The sequence below is a fragment of the Mercurialis annua genome, linkage group LG1-X (assembly GCF_937616625.2).
Source record: "Mercurialis annua linkage group LG1-X, ddMerAnnu1.2, whole genome shotgun sequence".
NCBI lineage: Eukaryota > Viridiplantae > Streptophyta > Magnoliopsida > Malpighiales > Euphorbiaceae > Mercurialis > Mercurialis annua.
Window position 1 is genome coordinate 56045614 of NC_065570.1, and position 22322 is coordinate 56067935.

The following is a 22322-nucleotide window of genomic DNA, read 5'->3' on the forward strand; positions in this document are numbered from 1 at the left end:
ATAGTTGACATGCCTCTAGCATATAATGGTATCCTTGGTAGACCTATGTTGTATAGCACAGGTGCAGTGACTAGTATTCGTTACTTGATGATGAAAATCCCAATGGAAAACGAGGTTATAACTATTAGGGGAAATCAAACCCTATCTAGGCAATGCTACATGGCAACGATGGGCAGCACGGTGGAAACGATGAACATCGATACACCGGAGCTGCTCCTCAGAGAGAAGAAAGCTCAGAAACCCCGAGAAAACTTAGAAACGATTGAACTTATAGAGGGATCCGAGATGTGTGTAAAGCTGGGGGTAGATTGGCCAAACGAACACCGGGAAGCTATCATAGCTCGGATAAAACAGTATGTGGAGGAGTTTACCAACAAGCCAGAGGATATTGGGGGGGTAGACCCGAAGATAATCTCGCACAAGTTAAACGTGGATGCTAAATGCAAGCCTGTCAAGCAAAAGAAAAGAACTTTCTCTCTAGAGAAACAGATTGCTATCCGAGACGAAGTGGAGAAGCTTTTGAAAGCCGGATTCATCAGGAAAGTAGATTATCCGGAGTGGCTGGCTAATGTGGTCTTGATCAAGAAGTCCAACGGTAGATGGAGGCTTTGTATAGATTTCACTGATCTAAACAATGCCTGTCGTAAAGACAGTTTTCCTCTGCCGAACATTGACCAACTGGTGGACGCAACGTGCGGATTTGTGGTCTATTCATTCTTAGATGCTTCTCAGGGATATCACCAGATCCCGATGAGTAAAGATGACGAAGAAAAGACAGCTTTCACAACGGATCTGGGGACTTATTGCTACAAGAAGATGCCTTTTGGTTTGAAAAATGCTGGGGCAACCTATCGAAGACTCATGAATCATGTTTTCAAAGATCAACTGGGCAAGAACGTCGAGGTTTATGTAGATGACATAGTCGTGAAATCCAAGGGGATCGAGGATCACGCAGAGGATCTGGCAGAAACTTTCAAAAAGCTGAAGGGTTTCAACCTCAAGCTGAACCCGGAAAAGTGTGTCTTTGCAGTCCGGTCTGGGAAATTTCTAGGGCACCTCATCTCGGAAAAAGGCATCGAGGCGAACCCGGAGAAAATAGAGGCAGCAATGAATATGAAAGCCCCGAGCTCGGTAAAAGAAGTGCAAAAGTTGAACGGAAGAGTCACGGCGTTGGGAAGGTTCATGAGTTGTTCGGCCAAACGATGTTTGCCATTTTTCAAAATCCTGAAGAATATAAAGAATTTCAAGTGGACGGAGGAGTGCAACACAGCTTTTGAAGAGCTAAAGGTTTACCTCAGCACACACCCAGTGCTAGGTAGACCCGAGCCAGGGGAAATCTTATATTTGTATCTCTCGGTGAATGACGAGACAGCAGCGGCAGTCCTGGTAAAGGAAGATAAAGGTCTGCAAACCCCAGTTTACTATCTCAGCAGGGTCTTGAAAGGCCCGGAGGTCAGATATCCAAAAATTGAGAAATTTGCTTTGGCACTGAAAGTGGCGGCGGAAAAGCTAAGGAGATATTTCGAGGCTCACATCATTGTAGTACGGACGAACCAACCTCTGAGAAAGGCGTTGCAGAGGCCAGAAATGTCGGGACGGCTGGTCAGCTGGTCGGTCCAGCTGGGAGGATACGACATCCGGTATGAACCAAGACCGGCTCTAAAAGCACAAGTATTGGCAGATTTCATAGCCGAGACCACAGCAAGTGACCAACCTGAGGAACCTGACGAACAACTTCTACGGTGGGTCTTAGAAGTCGATGGGGCATCAAATCTGGAAGGATCTGGAGCAGGCGTAGTCTTGAAAGGCCCTCACGGAGTCACACTCTGAAGCTCGGTGAAATTCGATTTCCCGGCATCCAATAATGCCGCGAAATATGAGGCTCTGTTGATCGGATTAAGAATGGTAAACGTGGTCAAAGCCGAGCACGTAACGATAAGGAGTGATTCTCAGTTAGTTGTTTGTCAAATCCTGGGTACTTTTGAAGCTCCGGATTCAGAAATGAGAAGATACGAGCTCGGAGGAAAATGGGTTATAGAGCAAGTTCCTCGTTTGGAAAATCAAGAGGCCGATGTACTAGCCAAAGCAGCAACAGTGAACGAAAAGATACCAGGGGTCCATTTCTCTGTTCAAAAGCATTCCAGCATCGACAACCACGAAACCATTTTTCTAACTCAGCCTTTGGAAAATTGGATGCAAGGCATAGCCCACTACCTGATGGACGGAACTCTGCCAGAAAACAGAGACAAAGCATACAAAATCTTGCGACAAGCCCCGTACTACGCGTTCCTCGACGGAGTCTTATACAGGAAGTCATTCACCCACCCGTGGTCGAGATGCCTGACAGCAGAGGAAGGGGAGTATGTTCTGAGAGAAATACATGAAGGGATTTGTGGGGCACACATAGCTCCTCGCATGTTGGCAAAGAAAGCAGTGTTGCAGGGATACTACTGGCCCCTAATGGTCAGGCAGGCAGAGGAGATAGTAAAGAAATGTGAAAATTGTCAGAGGCATCAGAACATCCGACATGCTCCCACCACAGAGCAGTGTCCTATTACCAGTCCTTGGCCATTTGCAACTTGGGGAATTGACATCCTGGGACCTTTCACACCAACCACGGGGCAGAAAAAGTTCTTGATAGTGGCAGTAGATCATTTCACGAAGTGGATCGAGGTAGAAGCAGTGAGTACCATCACAGAAGCTCGGATCAGGGATTTCTTCTGGAGGCAAATTGTGTGTCGCTTCGGTATACCCAGAGCATTGGTAACCGACAACGGGAAGCAGTTCAACTGCCGAGCCTTCAAGGAATTTTGCAACGACTTGCACATTGACCTGCGTTTCACTTCGGTAGTTCACCCGCAAAGCAATGGGATGACCGAAGTAACCAACCGGACGATCCTAAAAGGGCTTAAGGCCAGGCTGGGGGAGTTCGATAAACAGTGGCTGGAAGAGCTACCGAAGGTCATATGGGCTTACCGAACCACCCCAAGGGCAGGCACAGGAGACACCCCGTTTTCTTTGACATATGGGTGTGAGGCAATGATACCTGTGGAAATCGGGATGCCAACTCTAAGGGTCCAGTTCTTCGATGAGGCTAAGAACGAGGAAGAACAGAAACTATGCCTAGACCTATTGGAAGAGCGAAGAGAGCAGGCAGCGCTAAGAATCGAAGCATACAAGCAAAGAATGGCTAAGTATCACAACAAGAGAGTTAAACCCTTGAGTTTCCAAGTCGGCGATCTGGTCCTGAGACGGGCAGACATTGCTAAGGGAAATGCTGGAGTGGGAAAGCTCGAACCCAACTGGGAAGGCCCCTATCGAGTCACGGAGGTCGGACGAGCAGGAGCTTACAAGATAGCACACATGTCGGGCAGAGTGCTCCCGAGAACTTGGAACTCCCAGGTTCTTCGGAAATACTATCAGTAGTCACTTGTTTTCATTTTCGAGGTACCTAGGGGTTTTTTCACTTATGTTTGAGTTAGGCTTTTGTAAAACTCAAACATAAGTTTTTCCCCTCAATGAATAAAAAAGATTAAAAGAATTCATGTCTTTTTCAAAAACCCGAGCAATCTACTCGGTAAAAAACAAGCGGGCTATGTGCCATCCACGGGCTATGTGCCATCCACGGGCTATGTGCCATCCACGGGCTATGTGCCACCAGCGGGCTATGTGCCATCCACGGGCTATGTGCCATCCACGGGCTATGTGCCACCAGCGGGCTATGTGCCACCAGCGGGATATGTGCCACCAGCGGGCTATGTGCCATCCACGGGCTATGTGCCATCTACGGGCTATGTGCCACCAGCGGGCTATGTGCCACCAGCGGGCTATGTGCCACCAGCGGGCTATGTGTCATCCACGGGCTATTTGCCAACTACAGGCTACATGCCACCCGCAGACTGGATACCACCTGCCAGCTATGACAATCCCGGGATATCCAGAGATAACAGGTTACCCACGCCGAGCAATTTGTTTGAACTTGATCTCAGAATAACAAAGAACCTATTCTAGCATTTTTTATCCCAAGCCTGAGCCAAGAGCCCATGAAAAAAGCTAGAAAATTCACACTGCTGAAACCATCTCGGAAGCTAAACTAAGTTAGTCATGAAAACATGTTGTCACATACTTAGTCAAAATCGTCGAAGAAACAAAACAGGGCAGAAAATTCATTCAAGAAAACAACATTGATATAAAAAGAAAACATAGGCATACCGACAAGTAAAAAAAACAAGATGTATATACAAAGGCCAATTGATCAAGCCTTGCAAAAATATTCAAGGTGTAACAAAAGAGCTCAGCATTCCAAAAAATTACAAAACTTACAAAATAAAAGTAAAAATTGTTCAGAAATTACAAAAACGGTTATCCTAAACCGGGCCTTGATCCTGGTCGTCAGCCAGATAGTCTTCAATATCTGCCGGCATATCATAATCCTCAGGCAGCTCTTTGGCATGGCGATGCAAATCAAGCACATCCAGCTTGAAGTCCGAGACGTCGACATCAGCTCCAAACCGGCCCCTCACAAACTCGCCAACTTGGACCTCGCCGACGTACAACATCTTCCGGAAGTCCTCATACAAATTCTCCTCTCGGTTTGTGCCTTCCGCGACTTGGGCCTCAGCTTTCTCGGCTCGCCCTACGGCCTCAGCCAGCTTTTTCTTCAGGTCCTCCACCGAATCCCGGAGTCCCTTGGAGGCCAGCTCATTCCGACGAGTAACGTCAGCGAGCTGCTTTGAGAAATCTTCTTTCTCAGCAGCCTTCTCAGTCTCTAGACGACTGACGTCACTTCTCAGTTTTCCCAGCATCTCCAGGTCTTCCGACCTTCGATCCTCGGAATTCTTCAGTTTATCCTCCAGCTGAGCCACCAGTGAAGCCCCGTCCGACGCCCTTTTTTCGGCCTCCGAGGCCCTTTTCTCGGCTTCGCCTGCCCTCTTCTCCGCGTCACGAGCCTTGGCCGCCTCAGACAACATAAGCTTCTTGGCCAGTAGAAGGTCGTCCTCATTCTGACTAGCACTCCGGTCAGCCCGGTAAGACATTTGAGCCGCCTGAGAACAAACAGCAAAGTTACTTAAAATAACAAGAGAAATAAATCAAGTAAAACAAAAGAAAAAATTAAAGAGATTGCCTGGATGCAGAGGGCAGAAACCGTCGCCAGCAAGTTCTCCAGTTTGTAGGTCTTATAGTACGCCTCGTCCTCAGGAAGCGTGGTCACCCGAGCAATATCCCCAGCAATGGGTAGCTCGTGAATCGATACCCGGACGCCCGGGTTGTGCTGCCCAACCCACTCGGCAAATCTTGCCCGAGTTATGCCCTGATGACCAGAGGTGGTAGTACTGGAATCCGAGGAAATGTCCGGCAGATCCGGCATTCGAGATCCCACAGCACGGGCGCTGGGACCCCCGACCTCAGGGGCAGCCCGTCGAGGAACCTCCTCGGACTGTCGAGGCCCCATCACGGTCTCCGCCGAATCCAGATCAACAAAGGGAATGTTCCCCCTTGGTTCGGCGGCAGGGGGAAACTCCACCTCGTCGGGCCTTTGAACTCGGAGAGGAATGGCATCCAACCCCGTGACCTGAACGCCTTCCGGAACCTTTGGAGACTTGGGAATAGCCGCAGGGGAAGGCCGGGGGACAGTCGAACCCGCAGCAGGCGCAGGCCGCGGGACTGTAGGGGTAGCAGCTCAGACGGCTGGCCTTTTCCTTTTCTTCCCAATCAGCTTGGCAGGGTCCAGACTGTTCACTGCAATCACATCAAAACATAACAAGAGTTAAACATAATACAAACAGTAGCAACAACTTCACATAGTAGACAGAGAAACAACCAGAAGCAAGCAGCTAAAAAAAAAAAACAAACAAACAAACAAACCAGCGCTAGCTTATTCCGGGCTTTTCCAATAATCGAACAGGAGTTTAGGACACAGATCGTCGGCCTGTGCTTTCTCCCCGGCAGGAGCAGCGTCTCGGAGCTTCAGCATATCGGCTAGCTCCAGAGGACCAGGGACGTGAAACCACTTGTCGGGCTTATAACACTTAGCGGCCCAGGTGGTCACCATCCCCTGGAAGGCAGTAGGGTGAGATACTTGAAAATAGTCCTCCTTGAAATCCCTCAAGGAGTCAGTTATCCCTGACACCAGCCCCCCGGCCAAATCTTTCCTCTCACCCCGAAATCGTAGATAGGCGAAATGACTCTGATCCTTCAGCGACATCAGGTACATACAACAAAAAAGTCGCATACTGTCGGTTACCCCATTCTGCCGACACAGCTCCAAGAAACAAGAGTAATGCCGAACTCCATTTGGATGAATTTGGGATAATGGCACTTCGAAGTAGTTGCTTAACCTCTTGTACTGCTCGGATATGGGAAACCGGATGCCGGATTGGAGGTGCTCCAGGGTGAGCATAATTGTGTTCTCGGGAGGAGCGTCATTCAATCTCTTCCCCGCGGGAATTATAGACAGCTCGTACTCCTTCGGGATGTCAAAAGTTGCTCGCACGGCCCTCAAAAAACCCAGGGTGCACCGCGACGTCTTGATATCCCAATCATCGGATTTATCACCGGCAGCCTTCTTCTTTTCTTTCCCTTTTTGGGAAGGGCCAGCAGGTACTGAGGTCCCCACCTCTTCCACCTCGGGAGCCTCATCATGTCGGGGACGAATCACATAAAACTCAGCCGACGGCTCATCCATACCCATATCGTTATCATCGTACCCCATTCCCTCTTCACGTTCTGATGACTCACCCGACATGCCTAAAGACAAAGAAACAAGCTCGGATGAGGCAAGTCTCACTAGATAAACACAGTAAACGAAAGAAAAACTAAAACTATGGATCAATAAGGGTTTCCTAGGGGGTAAATTCATCAGAACATGAAGAACATCAAACGAAATCTCCAGATTTCTGGAGAAACGCTTCCCAAACAAAGACACAAAAGACAATACACACAGCAAACTCACACCAAAATCACAGAAAAACAAAGGCATGAAACATGAAAGACAATAAATTCTGGACATCAAAACAATTCTCAGACATCACATTAAACTCAAAAACCATGGCAAGAAAGAAAAAAAGCATCAGTTCTCTGAAAAAACATTCGAAGCAAACAATGAACAGACCACAACAGCATGGCAAACACAAACACAAACACTGGAACCAGCACAAACAGCAAGATGAAGGATCAAAAACAAGGATACTTACTTGTTACAGTAGAATATGCGATTTCCAGAAAAGGATGAAGAAGCGTAAGACTAAGCCGAAAAACTTGGATGAATCCTCGAAGAAGAACCACCAGATTAAGCTTCCAAACAGCAACTGAAGAAACCTTGTATCGAAGAAAAAGGAAAACCAGAAATTCAGAGAAAACAAAGAAACAGAGAACTTTTCTTTTTCTGTGGTTCAGCGAAAAAAGGAAAGATGAAAACTGAGAAAGAAGGCGAGAAGTTTTGTAAGATTTGAAAAATTAAAACTAGTAACTGAAAAAGAGAGGGAAAACGAAGAGACACGCTCACATTTTCTCTCTCCTTCCACTCGCAACGTTTCCTGGGAAACCGCTCATGCCATAACTACAGGACACGTGGACCCAGCGTAGACAGCAAGCAACCGCCACCTAGGACAACGGTCACAACAGCTGTCAGATAAGACATCTCGACAGACAGGTCCTTTCACACACAATATCAGCCCACCATCCCTCCTGACAAACGGCTCGGTGTCAGAGACCACCCAAAAACAAGACAAACACACCAAGGCTCACGTGATATAATACTTCGGAGAACTCCACCACCTCGGACATAAATATCCGATAAACTAGGGGGGGACTAGTGATAACGTAGCACATCTAGTAGGGGCGAAGCAACCTCGCCAGGAACTAACATCACTAAGTCAAGCATTTCACCGACCTGGTAACAATGTCCGACTTTCTCGAAATCGTAGATAACATGACTTGGGGGGTCACCGGATCGATGGACATTCAAACATCATCCGAGACATTCATGTATGATAAGGTCGGACCAAGGATTCTATCCGGGCTCCGAGTCATATCCAACTCAGACCTAGACCGAGCTCCGAGTTCATAAACCCGAAAGACCGGATCCTATGACCCGGGCTTCGAGATACCCTCAGGAACCAGAACCATGATAACTTGGTCCCCAAGTTATCCGGGCTTCAAGGTCTAACGGGCTCCGGGGTCTTGCCCAGAAACACACGCTCGTGTACCAGATCCTGGGACCACAGGAGATCTTCTGACAGGTACGTGAAGAATGTTCCCTCTGACACACCTAACAACCCGTGCCACCCGCAGGGATATTTTGCCACGTCAGCATAACTGATTTCTGGGACCACTGGGCTCACAGCCTGCCAGCAAGGCAGGTTTGTCCTTAAACCCTAACTATAAATAGAGGGTTTAAGGACAAACCCTAGGTAATTTCTCTTTTCTACTCTAAGCACCCTCCTTTTCTCTTCTTCTTCTTTCTCTACCTCAAAACCTTACTTGAGCGTCGGAGTGAACGTCCGGTGACCCCCCCGGAGTTCCTTCTGACCTCTGTTTGCTTGTGGTGTGCAGGTCGGTAAAGCTCGGATTCTGTTTGGTGATTCATCAATAATAATATGTGTCAGGCATTTAAATGATAGTTCGTAATTATCAGTGATAGATACCGACTTTTCTTTTAGGGGGGTCCAAATTAAAAATAAAAGTTAAAAATATAACACGTTAGAATACGTTTTAAATAAAAATTATAAGCTAATTATATTTTATTTATAAAAATTAATAAATTAATATAAATATGTTAAAATGTTTATTTTGATCTTTCATTTTCTAAAATTGTTGTATAATAATTTCATAGAAATCAAATCTTGTTGGGTGTGGTTAATTCGAACCAAATCGTTTAAAAATATTAATTTTAGTCAATTTTATAAGTTTAGCTTTTAATTATTGTCATTTATTCAATTAAATGGCATATTCTTCCATTCCATAAAATCAGTAATTTTTTTTTCAATTCTAACTAAATCTAATTTTGATTGATATGCTTTTTTAAAAAGTTAATTAGTAAAATATTTAAAATGTACTGTATTTGTTAAAAATGGGTTATAATTGAAAATTGGGATAGAATTGAGTGCACTCATAATGATGTGCTTTTTTGAGTGACTAAACTTTGATATCATTATTTAATTGGGCTTTTTATGAAAAATACGGGATTTGACAGCCCATTTACTTTTATACTGTTGAAGTGTAATATTTACATTGAGCACCTTAAAAATTTACAAAAATAACTTTATTTATCAAAAATATATCTTTTATACGGTTTTTTTAATTTTTTAATTTTCTTTCATTATTTTCAATTTTTATCTTCACCATTATATTTCTGCACTTAATATTTATCACATATTTAATTTTTATTTTTTAATTTTTTTTAATTTTAATTTTTTTAATTGTTGACGTTTTTCGTCAGTTCTAATCTCAACATACTATCAACATGATATCAACACAATATCAACAACACTTAATAAATTGGGTAATATTAATTTTTAAAGCTTTTTTATACTAATTTTTACTTTTTATCTTTATTTTTTAATTATAATCAACAAATATTTGTTATTTACCATATATTTTATTTTATTTTATTTTTTATTAAGTGTTGTTTTTTTTTTAAAAAAATCAACAAAAAAATCAACATAAAATGAATACATCATTTTCGGCAATGTTAAAATCAACATAAAATCAATTTAATATCAACATGAAATCAACTATGTAATATTATAATAATTCAACATTATTATTATTTATATTTTTCACCAATGGTAAAATCAACATAAAATCAACTTTATAATACCTTGTCTCCCACTCAACTCAACTTCCCGGTAGACGCTACACTGGTGGCTACGGGAACAGGAACAACTTCTGGGCAGGATATACCTCCGGCGGTCTTACAAGCTCAAGAATATTTAGAATACATGGCTCGCCAACTGCACCAGGCCCAGCAGATGCATTTTGCAGTCATGTCCCAGTATTACCCAAGTTACAATCCCTCGGCCACCCCCGTGGCCCCTCCACCCCAAGCTGTTGAGTTTCAGGATGGTCGTCCTCCGAGAGAAGAAGGTCGGAACGATCACCCTCGACCCAGACCTAGGGGTCCCACAGAGCATCAAGCACCGAGAGGCGAAGATCATCGTGACACTAACCTGCCGAGAGACGAAGGTCGGCATGATCGCCCTCTGCCGAGAGACGAAGGTCGGCATGATCGCCCTTTTCCGAGAGACGAAGGTCGGAATGATCCTCCTCCTCCTCGAAGGGAGGGGGTGCAAGACGAGAATCTACCACCGGGGACACAGCGGGGTGGCGCTGGCTTGGGGAGGGGAGACCCAGACCCGGAGGCAGATCCTCTGCGGACCGCGAGAGCAGGAGTTCCACCGGTTAGGAGAAACGGGGCAGAAAGTGTTCACAGCTCGGGTGCAGCGTCACAGCATCAGAAAACTTTGTATGACGAAGTTACTCGTCTGGTCCAGGCCGAGCTGGATAAGCATAAAGGGCATAAGGCAGAGTCTCGACCTTTCACTACCTGTGGCATTGCTAGCCCCTTGTCAAAGGCTATATGGGATGACCCATTCCCAGATAAGTTTAAATATCCGCCCATTGACAGATATAACGGTAAATCCGACCCGATGACTCATTTAAGTTGCTTTCAGGTTGCCATGGGAGTCCAAAGTGTCTCAGACGCCACGGTGTGCAAAGTGTTCCCTTCAACGTTGAGCGATGCAGCGCAAAAGTGGTACCAGAACCTCAAGGAGGGCTCTATTACTAGTTTCAGGGAGCTCGCTATGGCCTTCAAAACCCACTTTGCCCCGAGCATCGAGCGAAAGAAAAGATCCAGCGATTTAAAGAAATGCTTTCAAAAGCAGGGAGAAAGTTTGAAAGCTTACATTGCTCGGTTCAATGCCGAGGCGATCATGATAGAAGACTTGAACGATGATACTGCCATCGATGCTATGAAAGATAACACCAGCATGCAAGTTTTCCGAGACAGTCTGATCACCAACCCGGTTGACACTTACACCGAGTTGATGGACAGGGCTTGGAATTATATCAATCTTGATGAGGAAAGGCAGAGGAAGTCTTACGGGATGGCTAGCCCAGTTCCCAGTAAAACGCAGAATACTCAGGGATCCAACCGTAGCCAAGATCGGTACCGACCTCTGAATGAGACTTCGGGGTACAGGGGTAACAAGCCGTTCAATGCTCAAACCAGTCCGCCAAGCACGGGGCCCGGTACTAAGCCAAGTTTCAGTATTGGGGGAGGAACTGAAGGACACGTGGACCGAGCAGGAGTACCGAGACAATATGTACCGCTTAATACTCCAAGGGAGCAGATTCTGTCCTGGATCAAGCACAACAATGAAGAGATTCGTTATCCACCGAGGCTAGTAAAAGACGGAGACCGATCCAAGTTCTGTGATTTTCATGATGGTTATGGCCACGAAACAGAGGAATGTGGACGTTTGCGAAGTGAGATAGATAAGTTAGTCTGCCAGGGGCGATTACAACATTTTGTTTTGGCCAAGGAGGGCCAAGACCGAGGAAATACGAGGGTCAACTCGGTCAGGTCGGAGCCAGGGGGAGCAGGGAAGCCCAATCCCCATCAAAGAAAACACAAGTCACGGGAGTAATCAACACTATCTCAGGAGGAACTTTAGAATCCGAGTATGGTCGCAAACACAGAAAGAAAAAACAAAAGATGGTCATGTCGGTATCTACGGGGTCGCCATGGCCTAACATTGTTTTTGGGCCAGAGGATGCGAAAGGAGTAGATTTTCCTCATGAAGACGCTTTGATTGTATCCGCCATCATTGGATCGAAATGGGTGAAACGATTGCTGGTGGACGATGGTAGCTCGGTTAACTTGTTGACTCTGTCAGTCTTTTTGTCGATGGGAGGATCCAGAACTGATCTTAAACCTGTGAACATTCCCCTCCTGGGGCTGGGAGGAGCTCCGGTCACCCCAGAGGGCATGGTTGAGCTAGACTTGGAGCTCGGCATCGAAATACCTCAGGAGGACGGAACAGAGGGAATCCTGGCGGAACCAACATGGAAGGTACGTTCACTGTTCATGATAGTTGACATGCCTCTAGCATATAATGGTATCCTTGGTAGACCTATGTTGTATAGCACAGGTGCAGTGACTAGTATTCGTTACTTGATGATGAAAATCCCAATGGAAAACGAGGTTATAACTATTAGGGGAAATCAAACCCTATCTAGGCAATGCTACATGGCAACGATGGGCAGCACGGTGGAAACGATGAACATCGATACACCGGAGCTGCTCCTCAGAGAGAAGAAAGCTCAGAAACCCCGAGAAAACTTAGAAACGATTGAACTTATAGAGGGATCCGAGATGTGTGTAAAGCTGGGGGTAGATTGGCCAAACGAACACCGGGAAGCTATCATAGCTCGGATAAAACAGTATGTGGAGGAGTTTACCAACAAGCCAGAGGATATTGGGGGGGTAGACCCGAAGATAATCTCGCACAAGTTAAACGTGGATGCTAAATGCAAGCCTGTCAAGCAAAAGAAAAGAACTTTCTCTCTAGAGAAACAGATTGCTATCCGAGACGAAGTGGAGAAGCTTTTGAAAGCCGGATTCATCAGGAAAGTAGATTATCCGGAGTGGCTGGCTAATGTGGTCTTGATCAAGAAGTCCAACGGTAGATGGAGGCTTTGTATAGATTTCACTGATCTAAACAATGCCTGTCGTAAAGACAGTTTTCCTCTGCCGAACATTGACCAACTGGTGGACGCAACGTGCGGATTTGTGGTCTATTCATTCTTAGATGCTTCTCAGGGATATCACCAGATCCCGATGAGTAAAGATGACGAAGAAAAGACAGCTTTCACAACGGATCTGGGGACTTATTGCTACAAGAAGATGCCTTTTGGTTTGAAAAATGCTGGGGCAACCTATCGAAGACTCATGAATCATGTTTTCAAAGATCAACTGGGCAAGAACGTCGAGGTTTATGTAGATGACATAGTCGTGAAATCCAAGGGGATCGAGGATCACGCAGAGGATCTGGCAGAAACTTTCAAAAAGCTGAAGGGTTTCAACCTCAAGCTGAACCCGGAAAAGTGTGTCTTTGCAGTCCGGTCTGGGAAATTTCTAGGGCACCTCATCTCGGAAAAAGGCATCGAGGCGAACCCGGAGAAAATAGAGGCAGCAATGAATATGAAAGCCCCGAGCTCGGTAAAAGAAGTGCAAAAGTTGAACGGAAGAGTCACGGCGTTGGGAAGGTTCATGAGTTGTTCGGCCAAACGATGTTTGCCATTTTTCAAAATCCTGAAGAATATAAAGAATTTCAAGTGGACGGAGGAGTGCAACACAGCTTTTGAAGAGCTAAAGGTTTACCTCAGCACACACCCAGTGCTAGGTAGACCCGAGCCAGGGGAAATCTTATATTTGTATCTCTCGGTGAATGACGAGACAGCAGCGGCAGTCCTGGTAAAGGAAGATAAAGGTCTGCAAACCCCAGTTTACTATCTCAGCAGGGTCTTGAAAGGCCCGGAGGTCAGATATCCAAAAATTGAGAAATTTGCTTTGGCACTGAAAGTGGCGGCGGAAAAGCTAAGGAGATATTTCGAGGCTCACATCATTGTAGTACGGACGAACCAACCTCTGAGAAAAGCGTTGCAGAGGCCAGAAATGTCGGGACGGCTGGTCAGCTGGTCGGTCCAGCTGGGAGGATATGACATCCGGTATGAACCGAGACCGGCTCTAAAAGCACAAGTATTGGCAGATTTCATAGCCGAGACCACAGCAAGTGACCAACCTGAGGAACCTGACGAACAACTTCTACGGTGGGTCTTAGAAGTCGATGGGGCATCAAATCTGGAAGGATCTGGAGCAGGCGTAGTCTTGAAAGGCCCTCACGGAGTCACACTCTGAAGCTCGGTGAAATTCGATTTCCCGGCATCCAATAATGCCGCGAAATATGAGGCTCTGTTGATCGGATTAAGAATGGTAAACGTGGTCAAAGCCGAGCACGTAACGATAAGGAGTGATTCTCAGTTAGTTGTTTGTCAAATCCTGGGTACTTTTGAAGCTCCGGATTCAGAAATGAGAAGATACGAGCTCGGAGGAAAATGGGTTATAGAGCAAGTTCCTCGTTTGGAAAATCAAGAGGCCGATGTACTAGCCAAAGCAGCAACAGTGAACGAAAAGATACCAGGGGTCCATTTCTCTGTTCAAAAGCATTCCAGCATCGACAACCACGAAACCATTTTTCTAACTCAGCCTTTGGAAAATTGGATGCAAGGCATAGCCCACTACCTGATGGACGGAACTCTGCCAGAAAACAGAGACAAAGCATACAAAATCTTGCGACAAGCCCCGTACTACGCGTTCCTCGACGGAGTCTTATACAGGAAGTCATTCACCCACCCGTGGTCGAGATGCCTGACAGCAGAGGAAGGGGAGTATGTTCTGAGAGAAATACATGAAGGGATTTGTGGGGCACACATAGCTCCTCGCATGTTGGCAAAGAAAGCAGTGTTGCAGGGATACTACTGGCCCCTAATGGTCAGGCAGGCAGAGGAGATAGTAAAGAAATGTGAAAATTGTCAGAGGCATCAGAACATCCGACATGCTCCCACCACAGAGCAGTGTCCTATTACCAGTCCTTGGCCATTTGCAACTTGGGGAATTGACATCCTGGGACCTTTCACACCAACCACGGGGCAGAAAAAGTTCTTGATAGTGGCAGTAGATCATTTCACGAAGTGGATCGAGGTAGAAGCAGTGAGTACCATCACAGAAGCTCGGATCAGGGATTTCTTCTGGAGGCAAATTGTGTGTCGCTTCGGTATACCCAGAGCATTGGTAACCGACAACGGGAAGCAGTTCAACTGCCGAGCCTTCAAGGAATTTTGCAACGACTTGCACATTGACCTGCGTTTCACTTCGGTAGTTCACCCGCAAAGCAATGGGATGACCGAAGTAACCAACCGGACGATCCTAAAAGGGCTTAAGGCCAGGCTGGGGGAGTTCGATAGACAGTGGCTGGAAGAGCTACCGAAGGTCATATGGGCTTACCGAACCACCCCAAGGGCAGGCACAGGAGACACCCCGTTTTCTTTGACATATGGGTGTGAGGCAATGATACCTGTGGAAATCGGGATGCCAACTCTAAGGGTCCAGTTCTTCGATGAGGCTAAGAACGAGGAAGAACAGAAACTATGCCTAGACCTATTGGAAGAGCGAAGAGAGCAGGCAGCGCTAAGAATCGAAGCATACAAGCAAAGAATGGCTAAGTATCACAACAAGAGAGTTAAACCCTTGAGTTTCCAAGTCGGCGATCTGGTCCTGAGACGGGCAGACATTGCTAAGGGAAATGCTGGAGTGGGAAAGCTCGAACCCAACTGGGAAGGCCCCTATCGAGTCACGGAGGTCGGACGAGCAGGAGCTTACAAGATAGCACACATGTCGGGCAGAGTGCTCCCGAGAACTTGGAACTCCCAGGTTCTTCGGAAATACTATCAGTAGTCACTTGTTTTCATTTTCGAGGTACCTAGGGGTTTTTTCACTTATGTTTGAGTTAGGCTTTTGTAAAACTCAAACATAAGTTTTTCCCCTCAATGAATAAAAAAGATTAAAAGAATTCATGTCTTTTTCAAAAACCCGAGCAATCTACTCGGTAAAAAACAAGCGGGCTATGTGCCATCCACGGGCTATGTGCCATCCACGGGCTATGTGCCACCAGCGGGCTATGTGCCATCCACGGGCTATGTGCCATCCACGGGCTATGTGCCACCAGCGGGCTATGTGCCACCAGCGGGATATGTGCCACCAGCGGGCTATGTGCCATCCACGGGCTATGTGCCATCTACGGGCTATGTGCCACCAGCGGGCTATGTGCCACCAGCGGGCTATGTGCCACCAGCGGGCTATGTGTCATCCACGGGCTATTTGCCAACTACAGGCTACATGCCACCCGCAGACTGGATACCACCTGCCAGCTATGACAATCCCGGGATATCCAGAGATAACAGGTTACCCACGCCGAGCAATTTGTTTGAACTTGATCTCAGAATAACAAAGAACCTATTCTAGCATTTTTTATCCCAAGCCTGAGCCAAGAGCCCATGAAAAAAGCTAGAAAATTCACACTGCTGAAACCATCTCGGAAGCTAAACTAAGTTAGTCATGAAAACATGTTGTCACATACTTAGTCAAAATCGTCGAAGAAACAAAACAGGGCAGAAAATTCATTCAAGAAAACAACATTGATATAAAAAGAAAACATAGGCATACCGACAAGTAAAAAAAACAAGATGTATATACAAAGGCCAATTGATCAAGCCTTGCAAAAATATTCAAGGTGTAACAAAAGAGCTCAGCATTCCAAAAAATTACAAAACTTACAAAATAAAAGTAAAAATTGTTCAGAAATTACAAAAACGGTTATCCTAAACCGGGCCTTGATCCTGGTCGTCAGCCAGATAGTCTTCAATATCTGCCGGCATATCATAATCCTCAGGCAGCTCTTTGGCATGGCGATGCAAATCAAGCACATCCAGCTTGAAGTCCGAGACGTCGACATCAGCTCCAAACCGGCCCCTCACAAACTCGCCAACTTGGACCTCGCCGACGTACAACATCTTCCGGAAGTCCTCATACAAATTCTCCTCTCGGTTTGTGCCTTCCGCGACTTGGGCCTCAGCTTTCTCGGCTCGCCCTACGGCCTCAGCCAGCTTTTTCTTCAGGTCCTCCACCGAATCCCGGAGTCCCTTGGAGGCCAGCTCATTCCGACGAGTAACGTCAGCGAGCTGCTTTGAGAAATCTTCTTTCTCAGCAGCCTTCTCAGTCTCTAGACGACTGACGTCACTTCTCAGTTTTCCCAGCATCTCCAGGTCTTCCGACCTTCGATCCTCGGAATTCTTCAGTTTATCCTCCAGCTGAGCCACCAGTGAAGCCCCGTCCGACGCCCTTTTTTCGGCCTCCGAGGCCCTTTTCTCGGCTTCGCCTGCCCTCTTCTCCGCGTCACGAGCCTTGGCCGCCTCAGACAACATAAGCTTCTTGGCCAGTAGAAGGTCGTCCTCATTCTGACTAGCACTCCGGTCAGCCCGGTAAGACATTTGAGCCGCCTGAGAACAAACAGCAAAGTTACTTAAAATAACAAGAGAAATAAATCAAGTAAAACAAAAGAAAAAATTAAAGAGATTGCCTGGATGCAGAGGGCAGAAACCGTCGCCAGCAAGTTCTCCAGTTTGTAGGTCTTATAGTACGCCTCGTCCTCAGGAAGCGTGGTCACCCGAGCAATATCCCCAGCAATGGGTAGCTCGTGAATCGATACCCGGACGCCCGGGTTGTGCTGCCCAACCCACTCGGCAAATCTTGCCCGAGTTATGCCCTGATGACCAGAGGTGGTAGTACTGGAATCCGAGGAAATGTCCGGCAGATCCGGCATTCGAGATCCCACAGCACGGGCGCTGGGACCCCCGACCTCAGGGGCAGCCCGTCGAGGAACCTCCTCGGACTGTCGAGGCCCCATCACGGTCTCCGCCGAATCCAGATCAACAAAGGGAATGTTCCCCCTTGGTTCGGCGGCAGGGGGAAACTCCACCTCGTCGGGCCTTTGAACTCGGAGAGGAATGGCATCCAACCCCGTGACCTGAACGCCTTCCGGAACCTTTGGAGACTTGGGAATAGCCGCAGGGGAAGGCCGGGGGACAGTCGAACCCGCAGCAGGCGCAGGCCGCGGGACTGTAGGGGTAGCAGCTCAGACGGCTGGCCTTTTCCTTTTCTTCCCAATCAGCTTGGCAGGGTCCAGACTGTTCACTGCAATCACATCAAAACATAACAAGAGTTAAACATAATACAAACAGTAGCAACAACTTCACATAGTAGACAGAGAAACAACCAGAAGCAAGCAGCTAAAAAAAACAAACAAACAAACAAACAAACCAGCGCTAGCTTATTCCGGGCTTTTCCAATAATCGAACAGGAGTTTAGGACACAGATCGTCGGCCTGTGCTTTCTCCCCGGCAGGAGCAGCGTCTCGGAGCTTCAGCATATCGGCTAGCTCCAGAGGACCAGGGACGTGAAACCACTTGTCGGGCTTATAACACTTAGCGGCCCAGGTGGTCACCATCCCCTGGAAGGCAGTAGGGTGAGATACTTGAAAATAGTCCTCCTTGAAATCCCTCAAGGAGTCAGTTATCCCTGACACCAGCCCCCCGGCCAAATCTTTCCTCTCACCCCGAAATCGTAGATAGGCGAAATGACTCTGATCCTTCAGCGACATCAGGTACATACAACAAAAAAGTCGCATACTGTCGGTTACCCCATTCTGCCGACACAGCTCCAAGAAACAAGAGTAATGCCGAACTCCATTTGGATGAATTTGGGATAATGGCACTTCGAAGTAGTTGCTTAACCTCTTGTACTGCTCGGATATGGGAAACCGGATGCCGGATTGGAGGTGCTCCAGGGTGAGCATAATTGTGTTCTCGGGAGGAGCGTCATTCAATCTCTTCCCCGCGGGAATTATAGACAGCTCGTACTCCTTCGGGATGTCAAAAGTTGCTCGCACGGCCCTCAAAAAACCCAGGGTGCACCGCGACGTCTTGATATCCCAATCATCGGATTTATCACCGGCAGCCTTCTTCTTTTCTTTCCCTTTTTGGGAAGGGCCAGCAGGTACTGAGGTCCCCACCTCTTCCACCTCGGGAGCCTCATCATGTCGGGGACGAATCACATAAAACTCAGCCGACGGCTCATCCATACCCATATCGTTATCATCGTACCCCATTCCCTCTTCACGTTCTGATGACTCACCCGACATGCCTAAAGACAAAGAAACAAGCTCGGATGAGGCAAGTCTCACTAGATAAACACAGTAAACGAAAGAAAAACTAAAACTATGGATCAATAAGGGTTTCCTAGGGGGTAAATTCATCAGAACATGAAGAACATCAAACGAAATCTCCAGATTTCTGGAGAAACGCTTCCCAAACAAAGACACAAAAGACAATACACACAGCAAACTCACACCAAAATCACAGAAAAACAAAGGCATGAAACATGAAAGACAATAAATTCTGGACATCAAAACAATTCTCAGACATCACATTAAACTCAAAAACCATGGCAAGAAAGAAAAAAAGCATCAGTTCTCTGAAAAAACATTCGAAGCAAACAATGAACAGACCACAACAGCATGGCAAACACAAACACAAACACTGGAACCAGCACAAACAGCAAGATGAAGGATCAAAAACAAGGATACTTACTTGTTACAGTAGAATATGCGATTTCCAGAAAAGGATGAAGAAGCGTAAGACTAAGCCGAAAAACTTGGATGAATCCTCGAAGAAGAACCACCAGATTAAGCTTCCAAACAGCAACTGAAGAAACCTTGTATCGAAGAAAAAGGAAAACCAGAAATTCAGAGAAAACAAAGAAACAGAGAACTTTTCTTTTTCTGTGGTTCAGCGAAAAAAGGAAAGATGAAAACTGAGAAAGAAGGCGAGAAGTTTTGTAAGATTTGAAAAATTAAAACTAGTAACTGAAAAAGAGAGGGAAAACGAAGAGACACGCTCACATTTTCTCTCTCCTTCCACTCGCAACGTTTCCTGGGAAACCGCTCATGCCATAACTACAGGACACGTGGACCCAGCGTAGACAGCAAGCAACCGCCACCTAGGACAACGGTCACAACAGCTGTCAGATAAGACATCTCGACAGACAGGTCCTTTCACACACAATATCAGCCCACCATCCCTCCTGACAAACGGCTCGGTGTCAGAGACCACCCAAAAACAAGACAAACACACCAAGGCTCACGTGATATAATACTTCGGAGAACTCCACCACCTCGGACATAAATATCCGATAAACTAGGGGGGGACTAGTGATAACGTAGCACATCTAGTAGGGGCGAAGCAACCTCGCCAGGAACTAACATCACTAAGTCAAGCATTTCACCGACCTGGTAACAATGTCCGACTTTCTCGAAATCGTAGATAACATGACTTGGGGGGTCACCGGATCGATGGACATTCAAACATCATCCGAGACATTCATGTATGATAAGGTCGGACCAAGGATTCTATCCGGGCTCCGAGTCATATCCAACTCAGACCTAGACCGAGCTCCGAGTTCATAAACCCGAAAGACCGGATCCTATGACCCGGGCTTCGAGATACCCTCAGGAACCAGAACCATGATAACTTGGTCCCCAAGTTATCCGGGCTTCAAGGTCTAACGGGCTCCGGGGTCTTGCCCAGAAACACACGCTCGTGTACCAGATCCTGGGACCACAGGAGATCTTCTGACAGGTACGTGAAGAATGTTCCCTCTGACACACCTAACAACCCGTGCCACCCGCAGGGATATTTTGCCACGTCAGCATAACTGATTTCTGGGACCACTGGGCTCACAGCCTGCCAGCAAGGCAGGTTTGTCCTTAAACCCTAACTATAAATAGAGGGTTTAAGGACAAACCCTAGGTAATTTCTCTTTTCTACTCTAAGCACCCTCCTTTTCTCTTCTTCTTCTTTCTCTACCTCAAAACCTTACTTGAGCGTCGGAGTGAACGTCCGGTGACCCCCCCGGAGTTCCTTCTGACCTCTGTTTGCTTGTGGTGTGCAGGTCGGTAAAGCTCGGATTCTGTTTGGTGATTCATCAATAATAATATGTGTCAGGCATTTAAATGATAGTTCGTAATTATCAGTGATAGATACCGACTTTTCTTTTAGGGGGGTCCAAATTAAAAATAAAAGTTAAAAATATAACACGTTAGAATACGTTTTAAATAAAAATTATAAGCTAATTATATTTTATTTATAAAAATTAATAAATTAATATAAATATGTTAAAATGTTTATTTTGATCTTTCATTTTCTAAAATTGTTGTATAATAATTTCATAGAAATCAAATCTTGTTGGGTGTGGTTAATTCGAACCAAATCGTTTAAAAATATTAATTTTAGTCAATTTTATAAGTTTAGCTTTTAATTATTGTCATTTATTCAATTAAATGGCATATTCTTCCATTCCATAAAATCAGTAATTTTTTTTTCAATTCTAACTAAATCTAATTTTGATTGATATGCTTTTTTAAAAAGTTAATTAGTAAAATATTTAAAATGTACTGTATTTGTTAAAAATGGGTTATAATTGAAAATTGGGATAGAATTGAGTGCACTCATAATGATGTGCTTTTTTGAGTGACTAAACTTTGATATCATTATTTAATTGGGCTTTTTATGAAAAATACGGGATTTGACAGCCCATTTACTTTTATACTGTTGAAGTGTAATATTTACATTGAGCACCTTAAAAATTTACAAAAATAACTTTATTTATCAAAAATATATCTTTTATACGGTTTTTTTAATTTTTTAATTTTCTTTCATTATTTTCAATTTTTATCTTCACCATTATATTTCTGCACTTAATATTTATCACATATTTAATTTTTATTTTTTAATTTTTTTTAATTTTAATTTTTTTAATTGTTGACGTTTTTCGTCAGTTCTAATCTCAACATACTATCAACATGATATCAACACAATATCAACAACACTTAATAAATTGGGTAATATTAATTTTTAAAGCTTTTTTATACTAATTTTTACTTTTTATCTTTATTTTTTAATTATAATCAACAAATATTTGTTATTTACCATATATTTTATTTTATTTTATTTTTTATTAAGTGTTGTTTTTTTTTTAAAAAAATCAACAAAAAAATCAACATAAAATGAATACATCATTTTCGGCAATGTTAAAATCAACATAAAATCAATTTAATATCAACATGAAATCAACTATGTAATATTATAATAATTCAACATTATTATTATTTATATTTTTCACCAATGGTAAAATCAACATAAAATCAACTTTATAATATTGTAATAATTTAACATCATTATTTATATTTTTCACCAATGATAAAATCAACACAATGTCAACACAATATCAACAACGATCATCAACCAATCGTGTTGCAAAATAAAAATACGCGGAAATACAATAAAACACAGTAGAAATGCAGAAACAACAAAAAATTATTCCATAAAACCATAAAATTATCATTACATTCTTTAAAGATAATATTTATATATGTTTAATGATGAAAAAAACAATAAATAATGAACAAATTATAGATCTGAAAACAAAAAGAAGAAGAAAACTTCACATTTGAAATCAAAACGATAAGGAAAAGACGACGGCGAGACGAAGGCGGAACGACGGAGATAGAACGACAGAGGCAGAACAACGACAAGAGCAGCGAGGGCAAGAGCGGCGAGGGCAAGAAAAAAAAAAGAGAAGATGA

General features: G+C 44.9%; 3 protein-coding genes across 3 annotated transcripts; all 3 read left to right on the forward strand.

Moving 5' to 3' along the window:
• The first annotated feature begins 102 nt into the window (after positions 1 to 102).
• On the forward strand, positions 103 to 1830 carry LOC126673463 (uncharacterized). The gene is made up of 4 exons (XM_050367620.1): positions 103 to 692; positions 858 to 1178; positions 1299 to 1402; positions 1496 to 1830. The coding sequence occupies exons 1-4, from the start codon at positions 103 to 105 to the stop codon at positions 1828 to 1830; spliced, it is 1350 nt and encodes a 449-aa protein (XP_050223577.1).
• Positions 1831 to 10649: 8819 nt separating this feature from the next.
• Positions 10650 to 11651, forward strand: LOC130015165 (uncharacterized). Its single transcript, XM_056104822.1, has 2 exons — positions 10650 to 10993; positions 11057 to 11651. The coding sequence occupies exons 1-2, from the start codon at positions 10650 to 10652 to the stop codon at positions 11649 to 11651; spliced, it is 939 nt and encodes a 312-aa protein (XP_055960797.1).
• A 545-nt stretch (positions 11652 to 12196) lies between these two features.
• On the forward strand, positions 12197 to 13924 carry LOC130015166 (uncharacterized). Its single transcript, XM_056104823.1, has 4 exons — positions 12197 to 12786; positions 12952 to 13272; positions 13393 to 13496; positions 13590 to 13924. The coding sequence occupies exons 1-4, from the start codon at positions 12197 to 12199 to the stop codon at positions 13922 to 13924; spliced, it is 1350 nt and encodes a 449-aa protein (XP_055960798.1).
• Positions 13925 to 22322: the final 8398 nt, after the last annotated feature.